At 44.6% G+C, this 19,130-nt stretch overlaps 2 protein-coding genes across 3 annotated transcripts; both read left to right on the top strand.

Annotated features, from left to right (window-relative positions):
- Nucleotides 1-100: 100 nt before the first annotated feature.
- On the top strand, nt 101-8,777 carry LOC130124319 (hepatoma-derived growth factor-related protein 2-like). The gene is made up of 16 exons (XM_056293778.1): nt 101-106; nt 318-389; nt 515-583; nt 1,650-1,718; nt 3,143-3,208; nt 4,635-4,706; nt 5,366-5,434; nt 5,561-5,614; nt 5,757-5,828; nt 7,053-7,106; nt 7,460-7,525; nt 7,817-7,894; nt 7,995-8,054; nt 8,262-8,342; nt 8,470-8,523; nt 8,673-8,777. The coding sequence occupies exons 1-16, from the start codon at nt 101-103 to the stop codon at nt 8,775-8,777; spliced, it is 1,047 nt and encodes a 348-aa protein (XP_056149753.1).
- Nucleotides 8,675-17,619, top strand: apol1 (apolipoprotein L, 1). 2 transcript variants are annotated; one of them, XM_056293493.1, is made up of 9 exons: nt 8,675-8,762; nt 10,055-10,111; nt 11,254-11,346; nt 12,653-12,703; nt 12,923-12,976; nt 14,363-14,440; nt 14,548-14,587; nt 15,099-15,150; nt 15,533-17,619. In XM_056293493.1, the coding sequence occupies exons 2-9, from the start codon at nt 10,091-10,093 to the stop codon at nt 16,479-16,481; spliced, it is 1,338 nt and encodes a 445-aa protein (XP_056149468.1). In that variant the 5' UTR covers nt 8,675-8,762; nt 10,055-10,090; the 3' UTR covers nt 16,482-17,619. The 2 variants fall into 2 exon arrangements, with proteins under 2 accessions (XP_056149468.1, XP_056149469.1); XM_056293494.1 differs by lacking the exon at nt 10,055-10,111 and having other exon boundaries at nt 8,747-8,762.
- The last annotated feature ends 1,511 nt before the right edge of the window (nt 17,620-19,130 follow it).

Raw genomic sequence — 19,130 nt, forward strand, 5'->3', positions numbered from 1 at the left:
AATCAATAATGAATTGATACCAATGTCAAGCACTGATCCCAAGTGGCTGGATTTGAATGGTATGTGGGTGTGTGTTGGGGGGGGGGGTCTGCGGGAGGGTATGGGGGTGATAGACTTGCATGCATCAGCAAATTAGAACAGACAGAGTGCCCTCATTGTGTGATGAACTAAATCCCGTGACTATCTGTTTGACAGTGGAATCGTTTGCGAGAGAAGATACCATTCTGGTTGTGGGCGGCGCTTCACTAAAACCTTACGCTAACATCTCTTCAAGCTGAACTGCATCTTCACTCTTATTATTGATCCCTTTGTTTCAGGACAAAGGAGGGAAGTTCGGCGGGCTTTTTAAAAAATCCCCCAAGCCCTTTGGAGCAAGGACCCAGTCTCAGGTGAGGGCTGTGGTGTGGATTTGTGTCTACGGTATTGTGTTGTCGTGCAGCACTTCTCCAGCCTCTGCCATGCCGTGTTAACTGATATTGTTCATGATGGCGGTACACGTGCTCCTCTCTTTCAGGATGACCTCTCCGCACCCATCGAGCTCTCAGCCAGCAGTGACAGTCTTTCTGAAAGTCACAACACTAAGGTGAGGACTATTAAAAAGGTAAATAAGCCCTTGTTATTAGGTTGTGCTTGCTCACTCATATTTTGAAAAAAAAAAGGGGGTGTAGTAGATGAAGGAGACAGTTATGGCGCTGAAGGTGCAGTGCTGTAGTTGAACACCGCGTCTCAGTTTCTCACAAGTCTACCCAAAGATTAGAGTTGACTAGCACCAGCGCGCCGCCTTTCTACTCGACTCGCATTTTGTTTTGTTTTGTTTTTTTTGGGGGGGGGGAGTTCCCCCCTTTTCTCCCCCCAATTGTATTCAGCCAATTACCCCACTCTTCCAAGCTGTCCCGGTCGCTGCTCCACCCCCCCTGCTGATCCGGGAAGGGCTGCAGACTACCACATGCCTCCCCTGATACATGTGGAGTCGCCAGCCGCTTCTTTTCACCTGACAGTGAGGAGTTTCACCAGGGGGACGTAGCGTGTGGGAGGATCACGCTATTCCCCCCACCCCCCTCCCCCCTCCGAACAGGTGCCCCGACCGACCAGAGGAGGCACTAGTGCAGCAACCAGGACACATACCCACATCCAGCTTCCCACCTGCAGACACGGCCAATTGTGTCCGTAGGGACGCCCGACCAAGCCGGAGGTAACACAGGGAATCGAACAGGAGATCCCCATGTTGGTAGGAAACGGTATAGACTGCTACGCTACCCGGACGCCCCTCGCCTCACGTTTTATTGGTCTAACATTCTGGACCCCATGTGTATTGGCAGTGCAGTACAAGGTGTCAGAAAATTGGAGTGAATGGGTGATTGTGATGTGCTTTTAACCCCAGAAGAGCCGGCATGGATTTTCTCCCTCAGAGCGGCGTGATCCGGTCTCCATATTTGTTGGGTTTATCACTGGGGCAATCGGTTTTATCTCCTTAGGAAAACACCAACATGTTTTCAGCTCAGAGAAATGTGATAAAAGGTTCACCACCTCTTCTGAAATAAAAACAACAACTGAATTCTAGACTGAGAGAATCTGTTCTTATATCTTTATGAAATCCCAAACCTGTGATTTTATAAATTATTATTATTGTTGTTGTTGTTTTTTTTAAGGAGAAAGGAGGAATGCTGAGTGGAATATTCCGAAAACCCAAGACCTTAGGAGCCAGGTCTCAGTCTCAGGTATGTGGAGAAATGGGTCGTCCTACAACAGTGTACGTGATTCTTAAAACAATCAGCTCACATTTCCAGTCATTCATTTTCATCATTTTACTGAAAATGGACTTTGCCGCAGTCGCTATGTCACAGATTAGATGAAGCATCCGTGATAATATCAGAATAGCAGTCTCTGAATGAGTGGGAGGCCAACCTAAAACATACTGTACTGTTCATAGACTTAAGACACAACTTCTCTCTTCATTCATAACTTCACTCGCTACTGTGGAGTTTGTCTTATTCCTGAAATTGACCCATGTACGCATCCATGACTTAAGCAAATCCAGTCTAAGACGTAACGCCATTCAAATGATATCTTGCCCTTGCACTAATTGAATTCATTCACTGTCTTAATTACGTTTCTTTAATGTGTTTTCATGTGGTGTCATTTTGTAGTTTATCTCCAAGACTCTCAATAAGAATCAACAAAAAGGGCATCCGGGTAGCGTAGCGGTCTATTCTGTCGCCTACCTTGGGGGTGGCTCACTTGGTAGAGCGCATACCACATAAGGCTGAGTCCTTACCGCAGCGGCCCGGGTTCGAATCCGGCCCGGGCCCTTTGCCGCATGTCATCCCCTCTCTCTCGACTATTGCTATCTAATAAAGGCGGAAAATGCCAAAAATAAATAGATAAATAATCTTATTCTGTTGCCTACCAACACGGGGATCGCCAGTTCGAATCCCAGTGTTACCTCCGGCTTGGTCGAGCGTCCCTACAGACACAATTGGCCGTGTCTGCAGGTGTGAAGCCAGATGTGGTTATGTGTCCTGGTCGCTACACTAGCGCCTCCTCTGGTCGGTCGGGGCGCCTGTTTGGGGCGGGGAGGGGAAACTGGGGGGAATAGCGTGATCCTCCCACATGCTACGTCCCCCTGGCGAAACCCCTCACTGTCAGGTGAAAAGAAGCAGCTGGCGACTCCACATGTATCGGAGGAGGCATGTGGGCAGAGGGGGTGGAGCAGCGAGCGGGACGGCTCGGAAGAGTGAGGTAATTGGCCGGATACAATTGGGGAGAAAAAGAAGGAAAATTTAAAGAAAAAAAGAATCAACATAAAACTACAGAGCCCATATTTATTTGATAGTTTTGGTTATAAAAACCTATATGTTAGTTTTGGGGGAAAAACATGGCTGCCTCAATTTGTCAGTTAATACATTAAATACACTCCACAATGATATAACTAGCTTGTAAGCATTGGCTTTAATATGAGCCATCTCCTTAAAAGTAACCCATTACATTCTTCACTGTTATGCCAGCGACCATTATATAAGGGTAAATTACACATACTTTAAAATGCTGCATGACTCACTGGAGGTGAAACACGCGATGCTGTTTGTTTTGCCTGTGTGTAGCGTTGTCCACATCATGTGTGTATGCTTTCCCCCTGTTTCAGGATGACCTGTCTGTAGACGGTGAACTGTCTGACAGCTGTGATAATCTGTCTGAGAAGACCTCAAGGGTGAGAACTGAAGCCTATTAGCAATGTTGCCAAATAGTACGCGAATTGTGAAAGTGCTGTGTGTAATATTTCAGCTTCCCCAAAGCACAAAATGACTAGTACTGTATCACTGTCAGTACTGTATCACTATCAGTATCAGTGCTGTGTCACTATCAGTGCTGTATCACTATCAGTATCAGTGCTGTGTCACTATCAGTGCTGTATCACTATCAGTATCAGTACTGTGTCACTATCAGTGCTGTATCACTATCAGTATCAGTACTGTGTCACTATCAGTGCTGTATCAGTATCAGTACTGTATCAGTATCAGTGCTGTATCACTATCAGTATCAGTACTGCATCACTATCAGTACAGTATCAGTATCAGCACTGTATCACTATCAGTATCAGTACTGTGTCACTATCAGTGCTGTATCAGTACTGTATCAGTATCAGTGCTGTATCACTATCAGTATCAGTACTGCATCACTATCAGTACAGTATCAGTATCAGCACTGTATCACTATCAGTACAGTATCACTATAAGTACTGTATCACTATCAGTACAGTATCACTATCAGTATCAGCACTGTATCAGTATCAGTACAGTATCACTATAAGTACTGTATCACTATCACTACAGTATCACTATCAGTATCAGCACTGTATCACTATCAGTACAGTATCACTATAAGTACTGTATCACTATCAGTACAGTATCACTATCAGTACAGTATCAGCAAAGGGTTGCAGTTCCTGTACCAACTGCAACAAAGTGAACATCCGACAGCCCACTCCCCATATTTTTGCATTTGGAAACATGGGAGTAAGGAAGACTGAGTTGTTTTGTTGTAATAATAATAATAATAATAATAATAATAATAATAATAATAATAATAATAAGAGTGGCATACAGCTGATGATTGCTTATGGCATGAAACAGACGTGTACTGTTTCATAACGAATTTACTTGACTCACTGGATATTATATATATGTATATATATAGGGGTTTTTTTTGGGGGGGGGGGTTGGTGGTTAATGGGACAATGGGCCTTTGGTCTATTATCTTAATGTTTTAACAAGAAATTTGGGGAGGGAATTTTCAAAAACATGAAGTGTTGTACATTGTATTGTATTATTTTATTTTATTTCAAATTCTGGAAATGGAAGGGAAAAGTGAACACATGGATACAAAAAAAAACAAAAAAAAAACAGATGAAAGCTGGTTTAGAAATGGGCTGACGGAAGGCATCATAACAGCTTGGGTTATCCATTCTCTCTCAGGGTGGCGTGATGGACAAGATTCTTAGGAACCCGTTCCACTCTTCAGCTCAGGTACAGTAGTTGTTTATCAGAGAGCCATGTACCAAACCTTAAAAACAAAACCAGCTTCAATAACGGTGCACTCTGTTGTATGTTTTGTTGTATGTCTACTTATCCTTTCAGGATAAGGAGAAGTCTGAACACTCGGATTCAAATGAAAAGCTCATCTCTGCAGAGAAGCCCAAAGCCAAGCAGGTGAGCAGCGTGACAGGACAACTGAACCTCTTCTTCTATGGTCAGACTGATGCGAAATAATGAGCCTGTCTCATTTTTTTAATTAATTCATTAATGTGTGGTTTGTTTATTTGTTTATCTGTTAGTTTGTTTATATATCTTTTGAGTGGTTGGTTGGTTGATTGATTGGTTGGTTGATTGTAAGGCTTCAAAGTCAGAAACAGATGCAGCCGCAGTTATAACAGGGATCATAAAGCGATCGCTTTCTTTGAGCTTCGGGTCGGGCAAAATGCCTCCAGTAATTTTAGATGAACGGATGGTGAAGTTGCTTTGAAGATCAGTCGGAGAGTAACGAGTGTATCTGTGTGTTATTTCAGAATGGCTTGAGTGGGATTATGAAGAGCATATTATACACTGACAAACCGGTAAGGGGCGGGGTGCATTCCCTGTACTCATGACGTCATGGGAGAGAAACCAGCTCACGTGCTCATGACTCTTCCCCACCCCAACCCTCTCTCTCTCTCTCTCTCTCTCTCTCTCTCTCTCTCTCTCTCTCTCTCTCTCTCTGCTCTTTCTATCTGCTGAAGTAAAAATGTCTCCCAACAGAGTACTGCTTCTGCTTCTGCTCCTCCTCCAACTCTTGTCTTCCTCTGAATACTAAACACTGATTCTGTTTGCAGGAGAAGGATTCTGAGTGTGGCGGTGAGGAGATGTTAGATAATGCTGAGAGCCAGTCCACTCATAAACAGGTGCGCGGAGTTGTCGAAGTCCCACTTCCGGTCACTGGTTTAACAACTGTATTTGGTTTTATATTTGTCTTTTTTCTTTCATGGGGGTGCGTTTTTTTTAATCCTTAATGTTCGGTTCCCTTTCAGAATAAGCTGACTGAGGCCATGACAAAGCTGAATCCGTTTCGCTCTGCAAACAAAGTAAGAATGGCTCGTTGAAAATGAAAATGAAATGTAAAAATTTTGGAATGATGAATAAAAGAATTGATAGATTAGACAATAAATCTGTATTTTTCTCAGAAAGTCGGGTTTGTTTCATGTCTAAACTCACATCTCTGCTCAGTATGAGAAGCACACAGGCTCAGACGACGAGGAGCCACTCGCCAGAGGTGACAAGCCATCAGGCCACAAACAGGTGTGACTCTCGTTCAGGACGCTGGTCCTGTTTCGATTGATGATGTCATTTTAATTTTGCTTGTTTTTGTCACGCAAAAGGCACCCGTCGTGTCGATGGGAGAAACAAAGCTGATTTGGCACAGGTGCCCTGTTTTGGCAATGCACAGCTTCACTGTAAATCAGAAATGCTAATTCACATCTTTTATAGCGGTTCAGTACAACCACCGTCTTCTGCTGTGTGCGACTGGGCTGCACCACTGACAGGTGTTATTTCAGTGGTCCTCATTATTATTGTTATTATTATTATTATTATTATTGTTATCCTCTTTCAGTGTTGTATTCTGTAAATTGTGTAAACACAACATCCCTGCGTCCGGGTAGCATGGCGGTCTATTCCGTTGCTTACCAACACGGAGCTCGCCGGATCGAATCCCCGCGTTACCTCCGGCTTGGTCGGGCGTCCCTACAGACACAATTAGCCGTGTCTGTGGGTGGGAAGCCGGATGTGGGTATGTGTCCTGGTCGCTTCACTAGCGCCTCCTCTGTTCGGTCGGGGCGCCTGTTCGTGGGAGGGAGGGGGAACTGGGGGGAATAGCGTGATCCTCCCACGTGCTACGTCCCCCTGGTGAAACTCCTCGCTGTCAGGTGAAAAGAAAGGCTGGCGAATCACACGTATCGGAGGAGGCATGTGGTATTCTGCAGCCTTCCCCAGATCAGCAGAGGGGGTGGAGCAGCGACCGGAACGGCTCGGAAGAGTGGGGTAATTGGCCAAGTACAATTGGGGGGGGGGGGGCATCCATTGCACGTTGTCCATCTTGGGAGAGAGAGTCCCACTCTGTTGCTCTCGTTAAGGTTCCTTCCGCATTTTTTTAGGGAGTTCTTCCTTATCGGATGCGAGGGTCTAAGGACAGGATGTGTTGCTGTAAAGCCTCTTGAGGCATATTTGTAATTTGTGATATTGGGCCATACAGTTGACTCGACTTGACTCATTCACTTTCCCAACTAGTCTTTGAGTTAAGACCGACAGCTTACCAGTGGCCTTGTAGTGCCCCCTTTATTCCAAAGTTAGCTTGCTGGCATTGTTTGCAGTCATCATTGCAACTCACTGGTGCAGCTGGCTGCTAGTTTCTTACCAGCCGTGACTTCTTGCTTTCAACCTGACCGTTTGGAAAACAACCATCCAAAAATGTAAAATATCAAGCTTTACAGTTAAATCTCACAGCGGTCCCTCCCTCCTTCACAGAGTGCCGTGGCTGGAGCCATGTCCAAGCTGAATCCCTTCCGCTCCGCTAACAAAGTATGATTTTGTTGAGTGTGTTTGGTGTGAGTTGGTGTTGGTGGTGGCCAGTCTTGTGGTGGTGGTGTTAATGAGATGAGGAATACGGCTGTGATGACGATCACTTAGGAGGTTCAGTGGTGGTGGTGGTGGTGGTGACAGTGTGAAGAATGATGGGAAGGCAATAATCTTTTGTTATTTGTTCGTTGGAACTCAAATAACCCCAAGGCCAAAGTGAATTTCGACATTGGTTGGTGATTTTCGTGGCAGTGGATTTCATGTAGCTTTGGCTAGCAGTAATGTTGCGGGTGCTTACCGTGACTGTGGTTGATATATTGTGTGATTACTGAGAGATTACTTTTGTGTTTATTCAGAAGGATTCTGAAGAGACAGAGGCGGTGAAGGAGAATGAGAAACAAGAGGAGGAGGGGCCAAAAGCGGTTAGTCTATTTTTTGGCACCACTTCTACGTCACCAGTGACCACATAAAACACACACACACACACACACACACACACACACACAGCTGTTCATCCTCTATCTCCCTTTTGCTCCTCCTCTTACAACCCTCACTTCACCCCCCCCCCCCCCGTTTAGACCTTCCTTTAAATACTGATTGGTCCATTGACAAGAACTCCTTGACAAGTGTTCCTTGTCTGGCTCAAGCAGGGGACTTCCTGTGTGCATGCGTGTTTGTGTTTATGTGTTGGTGTGTGTGTGTCTCCTTGTCAGGTTAAAAGCAACCCAATCCAGAGAGAGAGAAAGGCGAAAGGTGAAACTCCACCAGTCCCGTCCAGACCGACAGAAGAGGTAAGCGAGGAAAACCGCGCCTCACTGCCGTGAAGTTCTTGTAGTGACTGGCTTATTTTCGCCTGTTTGCTTCTGGTTTAAGGCTGTCGTCTCTCTGCAGGAGCTCAAGCGGACAGCCTCATACGACAGACTGAAACAACGAGAAACTCAGAACATCCAGGTAGGGCTCATGTTTTCTTATCTGACTAATTTGATGTGTAAATTATTTGTGTACATGGTGTTAGTCAGAAACCATCAAGGATCTAGCCTCTTAAGTGTTATTTTGTCAATCGGGTTATAAAATGCAGACTTTCCCTGAAATGGTACCTTTTGTAATGTCCTAAATGACTTTTTTCCCAACAATAAACTCTTCATTTGTCTTTTGCAGGCGAACAAGAACATGATCCCCAGGGGTAGGAATGAAAGAGCTGCTGAACCTCTGCAGGTTCCTGCCAGGCCTACAGAGGAGGTGAGTCTTTGCTAATTAGGCAGCCCTGCATGTGAAGGAGGCTTATCGGTGTAGGACAGAGTGTCCATTAGATGCTGCACTGCGTGTGCCCTAGGGACTGAGGGACATTGTTCTGGCTTGATTTCAGGAACTGAAAGGAGCAAAGAGGCCTGCCCCACAAAGGCAGAAGAATGACAACCAGGTGTGGATGCAAACACACACTGACACTTGCACACTGTCACATGTTTGCGAAGTGTGATATGATCAATACCTATTCTACAACAGATAAACTAATTTCATACATTGAATCATGCTAAATGTATTTTATTTTGTTTGCTTCATTTGGCCCAGAGCCAGTCAGATGACGAAGGTCTGAAGGAGGCACAACCTCTCCCTGCTGAAGCCGGAAAGAGCAAGGAGGTCAACCCAACGGAGAGTAAAGTAGGGATTCCATAATTTTGCCATAATCTTATTAAAAGATATTTTCGGATGGCTGTCGGCGGGGTATTTTTTAGCCTGATGGGTGCTAGATGGGGTAGGGTTTGCCAGATAGAAAAAACGGTTGACTAGCATAAAGTCTATGTTGCTTGATGGATGGATGGATAGATACAGATAAAACAAACTTTAATGTCTTCAGTGAGGCAATTTTCTTCAGCATGGGGAGTCCGGGTAGTGTAGCGGTCTATTCCATTGCCTACCAACACGGGGATCACCGGTTTGAATCCCCGTGTTATCTCCGGCTTGGTTGGGCGTCCCTACAGACAGTTGGCCGTGTCTGCAGGTGGGAAGCCGGATGTGGGTATGTGTCCTGGTCTCTGCACTAGCGCCTCCTCTGGTCGGCCAGGGTGCCTGTTTGGGAGGGAGGGGGTCCTGAGGGGAATAGCGTGATTCTCCCACGTGCTACGTCCCCCGTGGTGAAACTCCTCACTGTCAGGTGAAAAGAAGCGGCCGGCGACCCCACATGTATCGGAGGAGGCATGTGGTAGTCTGCAGCCCTCCCCAGATCGGCAGAGGGGGTGGAGCAGCGACTGAGACTGCTCGGAAAAACGGATTAATTGGCGGAGACAGTTGGGAGAAAGGGGGGGGGGTTCAGCATAGTCATAAATATAATAAGCAAACAATAAGCAGTTGTTGTGAAGTACAACTTATCAGATCCTAGTAAACTGTCGACTTGAAGTTTAACTCTTCCCTTGTCAAACTTCCTGCAGCTTAAAAGAAACACTAAGAGTTATTTGCAGCTGTTGGTTCACCAGGATGTAATTATTGCTGTTCCTGCTTCCCCCTGTCAGTTCCTTCTACCCATTGTCATGCAAATGACCAGTGCATGCTCCAGTCCATGCTCCAGTGCATGCTCCAATGCATGACATCATCACAACACAGATATCTTACCTGCAACACAGCTATTCATGTAATGAAACTGAGACAGGTGTTGTACAAAGTTTATACATAATTACACAGGAAATATTAAAGGAAGAGATTACAAGCCAATCTGAGACCAGAACACAACTTTTTTTTCTATTGAAACAGAAGTATAGAAAAGATTTATATTTGGGCATTAACAGAATAATATTGTGTTTAAGTGTGTGTCTGTACTTGTGAGTGTGCTCAGATGACGGCAAAAAGAGCTCTTTATCTATCAAGATTACTTACTGCAAACAACCATGAAGCACTCCTGAAATCTGCTCACATTGATTGTCAGGTCACCTCCCACAATGTCACTTTGTCTCTTGCAGGCCAAGGTGAAAAAACCCCACCGTCACAATCCATTTATGCCACGAAACATGACCAAGGTACCCGCCAGCCCGCTCTCTTTTCCTCGGCTCTGCTGTCTATCTTGTTTCCCTCAACACCGCTGTCTCTCTTGTCTGAGCCACTGAGTATTCTTCTCATGCCGTGTTTGCAACATTCACCCCTGAGTTTCATGTTGGATTCATTAAACCAGCATTTTCCAACCCAGTCCTCAAGGACTCCCTATCCTGCAGATTTTCATTGTAACCCTGAATAGGTAGCCCTCCTTATACTTACTCAACCAATCATCTGACAGCACTTAATTATGCAAGGTGTGCAGTGTCTGGTATAATTCATTGCTGATTGGTTGAATAACTACAAACAGGTACCTAGTCAGGGTTGCAAAGAAAATCTGCAGGATAGGGGGTCCTTGAGAACTGGATTGGGAAACAGTGCATTAAATCATATTCTATGTTATTTCCTAAACTTACTTAATGCATAACATATCCCACTATCAGTTTTAATTGTTTCACTGGCGGTTTGTGTTATCCATACTGTCATTACTTGACTTGTATTTTCTGTTGTAAAAGAAATGTGCCACATGTGGTCACATGCAACCAGTTCATGATGACCCTCTAGACATAACGTCACACTAGTGACATGGTCTGTCTTGTTGATCATTTTAAACCCCCCCCTTTTCTCCCCAATTATACTCAGCCAATTACCCCACTCTTCCGAGCCGTCCCGGTCACTGCTCCGACCCCTCTGCTGATCCGGGGAGGGCTGCAGACTACCACATGCCTCCTCCGATACATGTGAAGTCGCCAGCCGCTTCGTTTCACCTGACAGTGAGGAGTTTCACCTGACAGTGAGGAGTTTCACCAGGGGGACGCAGAGCGTGGGAGGATCACGCTATTCCCCCCCAGTCCCCCCTCCCCCTGAACAGGTGCCCCTACCGACCAGAGGAGGCACTAGTGCAGCGACCAGAACACATACCCACATCCGACTTCCCATCCGCAGACACGGCCAATTGTTTGTGTAGGGATGCCCAACCAAGCCGGAGGTAACACAGGGATTCGAACCGGCGATCCCCATGTTGTTAGGCAACAGACTAGACCGCTACGCCACCTGGATGCCCATTTCGAACTTTTTTGCCCTCATGATGCTGAAACACAGGTTTCGTTTGTGTTGTTTTTAACCCTAGGCTCCATCTGATGACGAGGGCTTAAAAGAGGACGAGTCTTTACCGGCAGGCGAGAAGAACGAGGGGGAGGAGGAAGACAGAGTGGCAGCTGAAGTAAGTTGGGACAGAGGACTCATTCTTCTCGGTTTCACTTCCTGCTTCCTCCACCACAGTGTTGGCAACAAATCACGATGGCTTGTCTGGTTGAGATAACTGTTTACACTTTGCAATAAGGTACAATAATTAACCAGTAATAAGCATTAACTAACAGTTAATTAACAGTCAGCCATGTCTAGTAATCATTTACTAATGGTGTTCATCATTTACTAATATTAGTTAGCACCTTAATTAACCTGTAAACGCTTAATAAATGTTAACAAGAGAAATTTCTTTACAGTTAACGCTTGTTAGGGTTGGTTAATGCTTATTACTGTATTAACTCATGTTAATAGGGTTAGTTAACGGTTAATTAACTTAGTTAATGCTTATTACTGCATTAACTAATGTTAATAGGGTTAATTAGCGGTTAATTGACTGTTAGTTAATGCTTATTACTGTATTAACTAATGTTAATAGGGATAGCTCATGGTTAATTAACTGTTAGTTAAAGCTTATTACTGCATTAGCTCATATTAATGTACCCTCATTGTAAGGTGTTACCAGGTAATTCTCATCACGACTTCTTGTTTATTCTACGTTTACTGCCACTTAACGCTACGACCCTGAAGACAGCGGTTTTTCATTTTAACTTACTGACACCCGTGCCAGCGCTGTTGTTTCAGTTACTTTCCCCGCCACGCAAAAAACCCCATCTGGTTGAGCCTGGCAGTTTCTTTTAAAGAACATCTGCTGCAAATTTAGTCTGCCATGTCCTCTTTTTGTCCGAAACCTCACTTCTTCTTCAAAGCCGCAGCTATCTGTGTCATTTTCCTGCGTTTCGCTGCCACGGGGGAGATGTGGAACACACTGAGCTGCGCCATGTTGCCAGGGGAAGGCCTACGGGACAGTAACCGTCAAAACACGCAGCTCCACACGGGGTCATGATTTGGATTTGTGGGTTAGCGTTTGTCCCAAATGTGCCAGTGTAGCGGACTATATGGGCAGGGTTCACCATAATCGGTAGACACGGGCCCTTTAAGAAAGGGCGTCCTGGTTGATAGGGCGGAGGAGGACTAGACTGGTTGGGGCAGTGCCATGTTGCTCAGGGTGTTGGTTTTGTATAAAGGAAATAAAAGACACACGTGTTTGTGTAGTCAATGAGGGAAATTGTCCGTCTCTGCTTCCCTGCAATTCCCATACCAGCAAGTATGGAAAAGGACATGTGCTTGCATTTAAGTCTTCAGGATTGTATCTTGAAGGAACATTTAAGATGCATACTTTTTCCTTGAATTAATGGTTTTAAACATATTGTTCTTTTTAGACCCGAGTCAAAAAACCCAAGAAGCACAATCCCTTCATGCCCCGGGTCAAGGTACTGTTTAAACATGTGACTCAGACACATTTCATTTCATCACATGCAGGAGTTTCTGTAAAAAAAAAACACAAAAAAAAACACTGTAAGTGCCATTCTTATGTAGGCTACTGTGTGTGTGTGTGTGTGCGTGTGTGTGTGCGTGTGTGTGTGTGTGTGTGTGTGTGTGTGTGTGTGTGTGTGTGTGTGTGTGTGTGTGTGTGTGTGTGTGTGTTTCAGGCAAGAGTTGCTAAAAATGCACAGGAAGAAACTGCAAGCAATGATACTGCAGAGGTAAAAAAAATAATCCATATTTTCACATCTAAACCCTATAAACTTTGTTGTAAAAGTCTATTTTCAGGGCGTCCGGGTGGCATGGCGGTCTGTTCCATTGCCCACCAACACGGGGATCGCCGGTTCGAATCCCCGCGTTACCTCCGGCTTGGCCGGGCGTCCCTACGGACACAATTGGCCGTATCTGCGGGTGGGAAGCCGGATGTGGGTATGTGTCCTGGTCGCTGCACCAGCGCCTCCTCTGGTCGGTCGGGGCACCTGTTCGGGGTGAGGGTGGGGGGGAACTGGGGGGAATAGCGTGATCCTCCCACACTCTATGTGTCCCTGGTGAAACTCCTCACTGTCAGGTGATAGGGAGCAGCTGGCGACTCCACATGTATCGGAGGAGGCATGTGGTATTCTGCAGCCCCCACCCCCCGGATCAGCAGAGGGGGTGGAGCAGTGACTGGGACAGCTCAGATCGGCCAGGTACAATTGGGGAGAAAAGGGGGGGGGTCTATTTGCATTACATAGAAATTCACTTTAGATGCTTCTCCATAAAAGGCAAAAACCTATTTACACAAAAATGATAAATAAAGCAGTTCCTGTCGGTCTCGTTCTCTCACTCCCGTTACCGGTACAGACCGGCGTTCCCTCCCTTCACCGTAAACCCCAGGGAGTTTGTTTGTCTACCTCTACACCACAATGTTTCTGCATGACTCAGAAAGGCCCAGGAGTATAAAAGGTCTGTCACGTGGTCTGGGTCACCTGAATCCTGCCCTCCTCCACCCCTAAATTATCTCTTCTTCTATGGCCATTACACGGTGTGTCTCCGGGCTATCCTTTTGGCTCCCAACAGAGAAAATTATGGTCAAGACATGTTTTTTTTCTGCATCACCTGTCTGTCTCCTCTACACAGATCCCATCAGCCCCCTCGCCCTCTGCACTTCTTTACGTTGTTTGTGCTTGTCCGTAAGAGTCGAGGATGAAATGCGGCTAGGCTGCAATGTGCCCGAACCTGTTTGCCTTCTTCCTTTTTCTCTTTGTGTCCGTGGAGATTTGGGGCCTCTTCTGCAAAAACAGACTTATAAAAGAATGCAAAAGAAAAAAGTTCCCATGCTTTCAGAGTGTGTAATACCACATCTTCATGTTCTTATGGCCACATATGAGAAGTAAAACTGACTACTCCCGTGTCTGTATGTGTTCATTTATCCAGTTCAACTGAGTTAAGTGAGATTTTATTTGAGTTCTTGCTCTTTGTTCATGTTCCTCCATCTCTCTGTCGTCCTCACCCCCTCAGTAGCCCATACTCGACCTACAAATGTGCCAATGAGTGTATCTGGCTTAATACAGGGGGTAATGTCCCGATATAAAATAAAAATAATCTGTCTCTCATTGTCCTCTCAGAATCAAGGTGCGAATCAGTCCTTGTTTGACCAGTTGGAGGAATTCCGTCTGGACAGAACAGACACTGAGGACGACCAGGTCGGTTTTTAAGCCACATTTGGTTCTTGTCAGTAGACTTATCCATAATGTTGTCGACAGTAGTGATTACTTTAAAGTTAAAAAGTCAATCAGTTGATCTCTCTTAGGATGTGGAAGGGCTGATGGAGTGGTGGAGCACCATAGAACGTAAGTTGTGCAGAAATGCACACACACACACACACACATATTTTGTTTTGGCAAATTGATATTAGCTTTTTTTTTTCTTTTTTTTTTGAGTTTGTCAAGTTTTATTCTTTTTGCTTGGGGATTTGGGGGTTTCCTCATTGGTCAGGTAAAGAGATGTAAATGGGATGTATATGTCGGAGACTTGTAATGCACATTTGTATTTTTAATGTCTTACTTTTTTAATGAAATGGGACCAGTAATCAGGTATGATGAGAAAGCATCTAGCTGAGCCCTGGGAATTTTATGGTGTCTCTACCAGAGACAGGGTCTGTCCACCATACCATGTGGGCCTAGGCCTGATCACAGCAGCTTGAGTCTGGACTTTAGCTGCATGTCTTTCCCTCTTTCTCTCTCCAACCCGTACTTCCTGCCTCTCTCCATTATAAGGTCAAATGAAAGCTAAAACCACAAAAAAAAAATATCTAAAGATCATTTATTCATCCTGTTGTTCACTTCCTCTGTATTGTTTCAGAATGGGAAGACTTTCCTCAACTAGATGACATGACCGAGAAAGAAGAAGCCAAGTAAGGGTTGAGTCACAGTTTGTGTAAAACACTTGTTGCCCTGTCCGTATCTATTTCCTAACCTTCATCTATGGCTTAGAGATGTCGTGAGAAGTATTACCAATCAAAGTTTTTAAAAAAATAAATAAATGGGAAAATTTTATATATATATAGCATAGTTCTTACACCAGCACAATGCATTATACACAGGAACAAGTAAAAAATGTGACAAAAAAGAACAAGCTCAACTATGTACAGAAGCTACTGAGACATCTTCGCTAATAATTCATTTCAGGACATGTTTCGAGACATTTCAAGATAAAATGTTTGCTTGATATGGAACCTGGCCATTCCAGGTTAAATCACTTGAGTATTTTACTCGTGTAAACTTGCTTTTTCTCAGGGCATTTGCTGTTACTGCAGAGAAGGTGCAGAAGGGCATTCGGGTCTTCAACAAGCTGTTCTCAGAGCGTGCTGAGAACCTGTGGCAACACGTCATCGACCTGAACGCCATTGCCGATGGCCTGGACCGCTTCAACAAGAAAACCAAGATCGCTCAAATCACCGGCGGCTCCACCAGTGCCATCGGGGGAGTGGCTACCATTGCCGGCCTGGCTCTGGCCCCTGTCACCATGGGAACCTCCTTGATCGTTACGGCCGTTGGGCTCGGCGTGGCCACGGCAGGTGGTCTCACCTCAGCTGGTGCTGGCATCTCCAACCAGGTCAACAACTCACTGGACCGCAAGAAGGTGGAAAAGATTGTGGAGGACTACCAAGAGAAGATGGCCGACCTCAACAAGTGCATGATGTTCATCAAGCAAGGTATTGAGAGCCTGCGCAAGTTTGATCTCATCAAGATGAAAAAGCATGCTTACAACCGGGACTTCCCTGCACTCAACAACATCTATGAGGACGGTGCCATGGTTGGCAAGGCCATCCTCATCAATGCAAATGAGATCATGCGTGTGGTGCAGATTGCCAACGTGGCAGGCAGTACGGCAGCCAGGGCAGTTCAGATTGCCAGCATGGCTACCGGGGTGCTCACTGGACTCTTTGTCGGTATGGACATCTACTTTGTGGCCAAAGATTCCAAAGAACTCAAGAAAGGCGCCAAGTCAGAGTTCGCTGCCAAGATCAGGGAAGTGGCGAACCAGTTGCATGAGGGTCTGGTGGAGCTCAATGGGATCAGAGAGGAGCTGCAGTCCACCAGCCCACCAGAAAACGTCAATAATGACGCAGCAAAAACCACCGAGAAAGAGGAGGACGAGAAACCTGATGGCTCAGACGAGGATGAAATTGATCGAATTAAAAGAGCCCTTAAAAAGGATATTGAGAACCAGGAATATGTTTGAGGGGGCCGTTCCTTAGCTAATAAAATAATAATTATATCATTATCAGTCTTTCAAGGTGTTTTTAGTCTTATCCCTTAGGTTTCACCCTCCAAAAACTATTACCACCAGAAATCGAATCCTTTGGGCACCTTCGAAAGTCGCTCAGAAATATTGTGTAGCATTGCTGACAACCCGTAACAGGAAGTTGGGTCTAATAGAAGAATAACTTGGCATTAAAGTTGTTGAACGTGTCATTTTTTATCAGTAGGGGACGTTTTAAACTCCCAAGTTTTCCCTTTTTGAGGATAGACTACGCTATCTTGTGAGCATTTACACTACAGGGAGAAAGTGAGTGCTGTGTATGTACTGTACAGTCTGTGATCTCTGGCTTATGTGCCAGTACCTGAAACTGCCTTGTCTTTTTCAGCAGGATGGGGTTGTGAAATTTAGCCAAATAGTTTTGTAGTATATTTATATTAATAAACATTTGTTTTAAGCTCATGTTTAATTTTTGACTTTGCTGCTTAGAGATTCATAAAAGCTCCATTAGTTCACATTAAAACAATGAGGTTTTGTTGTACTGTGACATTAGGGGTTGTGCGTCCAATCAGGGAGTTGTGCCTTCATTATTTATATTGCCTTAGAGTTATGAAATGCAACGCGCCTTAAGAGTTTTCCCGTTTCCACAGTCCCCTCACTCTGTCGTAGAGGTTGTGCATCTCATATATATATATATATATATATATATATATATATATATATATATATATATATATATATAAAAGCTAATAAGACAAACAATAAAACTGACATGGATCAAATATGTTTTGGGTTCAATAAAGAATTAACAGAACAGTTTATTTTATTTTATTTATAAGACGAGGTCTAGAGTATAGAAGACTTGTTCCCGCACTCCCTTTGATAACAGTTTCCAAAGAGGTTTGAGTTCCATGAAAAATGTCCAGATTTATGTCTGTATGTCCTGTTAATAGCAGCCAAATGTCTGACTTAACGAACTTGACATCATTGTTTTTCTCCATGGCCTGGTGGAACAACTCTGTGTGTCCGTCTGTGTGCAATACCGTTCAATGCGCAGTGTATACGTTTTATTTTATGTTCATCTAATGTCTAAAAATGCTAATAAAATGTCAACAAAGAAGCTGTAGTTTTATTCATGGTGCCAGGTATAGCTTTATGGGCTTTCTTTGAACACTGCCCACAAGGTTGCACGTAGGTCCATTTACTTTCAATTGGGCCCTCACTCAGTTCTGTCGGATTCTGTTTGCACAATGATTAGGCGAGATAAGCTCACGGTCCTTCAGCAGTGTTTGCCTTTGAACGTAGAATTACTTATGGCGGTGAGCCGTAGCTGGAAGCCACCAGTACCAAATGGTACCATTACTTCTGTACCAGCTAGTAGCATGTGCAGAAGTTTCCTTTCCAATATGTCTACATAAACCCCATCTTTTACCTTTATGACCCGCCTTGGACCGTCATTTGGGGTTTCTCTGTGTCCTCTGATGTGGTTTTGAGAGCATAAAAGAAGGCTGAGGCCAAAACATAAGATGCCAAGGCAGGTGCCACCGCCCATTTTACTGATATGGTTTCTTTCTTTATTTACTTATTTATTTATTTCTCTATGATCATCTTCAGTTAGATACTTTTATAAAGTGATCCATCTCTTCTGCATTTTACAGAGTAGTTGTAGAACACAAAAATAGAGCATTTGGTGTTTTTCCATTTGAGATCAAAGAAAAAGTACAAAAACCATACTCACATAAACATTTAAACAAAAGAAGGACGTTTTGGGGAAACATACAATTCCCACTTCTCCCAAATTTTCTCAAATTTAGTTTCCTTAAGGCTCGTGGAGAAGGTGATTCTTTACATCGCAAAAAATGTCATAAATGATGGAACAGCAGTCCTCTATAGACGGGGTGTCTGGCTTAAGCCATTTCTTTGTAATTGCTTTTCTAGCGGCTACACTCAATATCCCAAACAAGTAACTTGTATTAATGTTTGTGGGTGTTGCGTGTAATGACCAAAGAGGAGTTCGTCCCTATTAAAAGTAAAGTTTGTCCCAAATATAGTCACCAATTCTATGTAAATCTTACACCAAAAGGTATTTCCTTTTGGGCAGGCCCAAAACAAGTGGTAGTGGTTTCTTTATTCTTATATACCTCATCCCCAGGCGCGGATCTACGGGGTGGCAAGGGGTGGCAGCTGCCACCTCTGGGACACAGCCTTGCCACCCCTGTTGCCACCCCATTTATAAATCAGATAATATGTTTTTAAAGTATATTTTATGTACATGCATGGTGAAGGTCAATGAGACCCGCACCAAACTCATCTCAAACAGTAGAGAACAAAACACTGTAGCGAATACGGGGGACAACGCAACCACAGGAACTGTCGCGGCCGGGAAGCGAACCCGTGTCGCCCGCACCGCAGGAAGCGTCGCTAACCGCTAGACTAAAGGGTCAGGCCCGCGAGCCAGCGGCCAGCGTGTCTCCTTATCCATGCACGTTACAATACATTCAATGAAATCCGAGTTTTGAATAATAATACGTTTAGAATAATGTCCATTGCCCCCCTCCTTGAACCTCATGCCACCCCAGGAAAAAATCTCTAGATCCGCCACTGCTCATCCCTACCCAGTCCATGACAGTC

Source organism: Lampris incognitus, chromosome 14 (assembly GCF_029633865.1).
Source record: "Lampris incognitus isolate fLamInc1 chromosome 14, fLamInc1.hap2, whole genome shotgun sequence".
NCBI classification, from domain to species: Eukaryota; Metazoa; Chordata; class Actinopteri; order Lampriformes; family Lampridae; genus Lampris; species Lampris incognitus.

Excerpts from the sequence above, each read along its gene's own strand:
- LOC130124319 (XM_056293778.1), top strand. Across the intron at positions 7,107-7,459 it reads CCTTCCGCTCCGCTAACAAA|AAGGATTCTGAAGAGACAGA; the intron begins GTATGATTTTGT and ends GTGTTTATTCAG. Across the intron at positions 7,895-7,994 it reads CGTCCAGACCGACAGAAGAG|GAGCTCAAGCGGACAGCCTC; the intron begins GTAAGCGAGGAA and ends GTCTCTCTGCAG.
- apol1 (XM_056293493.1), top strand. The coding sequence starts at position 10,091 with ATGCCACGAAACATGACCAAG. Across the intron at positions 10,112-11,253 it reads TGCCACGAAACATGACCAAG|GCTCCATCTGATGACGAGGG; the intron begins GTACCCGCCAGC and ends TTTTAACCCTAG. Across the intron at positions 11,347-12,652 it reads AAGACAGAGTGGCAGCTGAA|ACCCGAGTCAAAAAACCCAA; the intron begins GTAAGTTGGGAC and ends TGTTCTTTTTAG.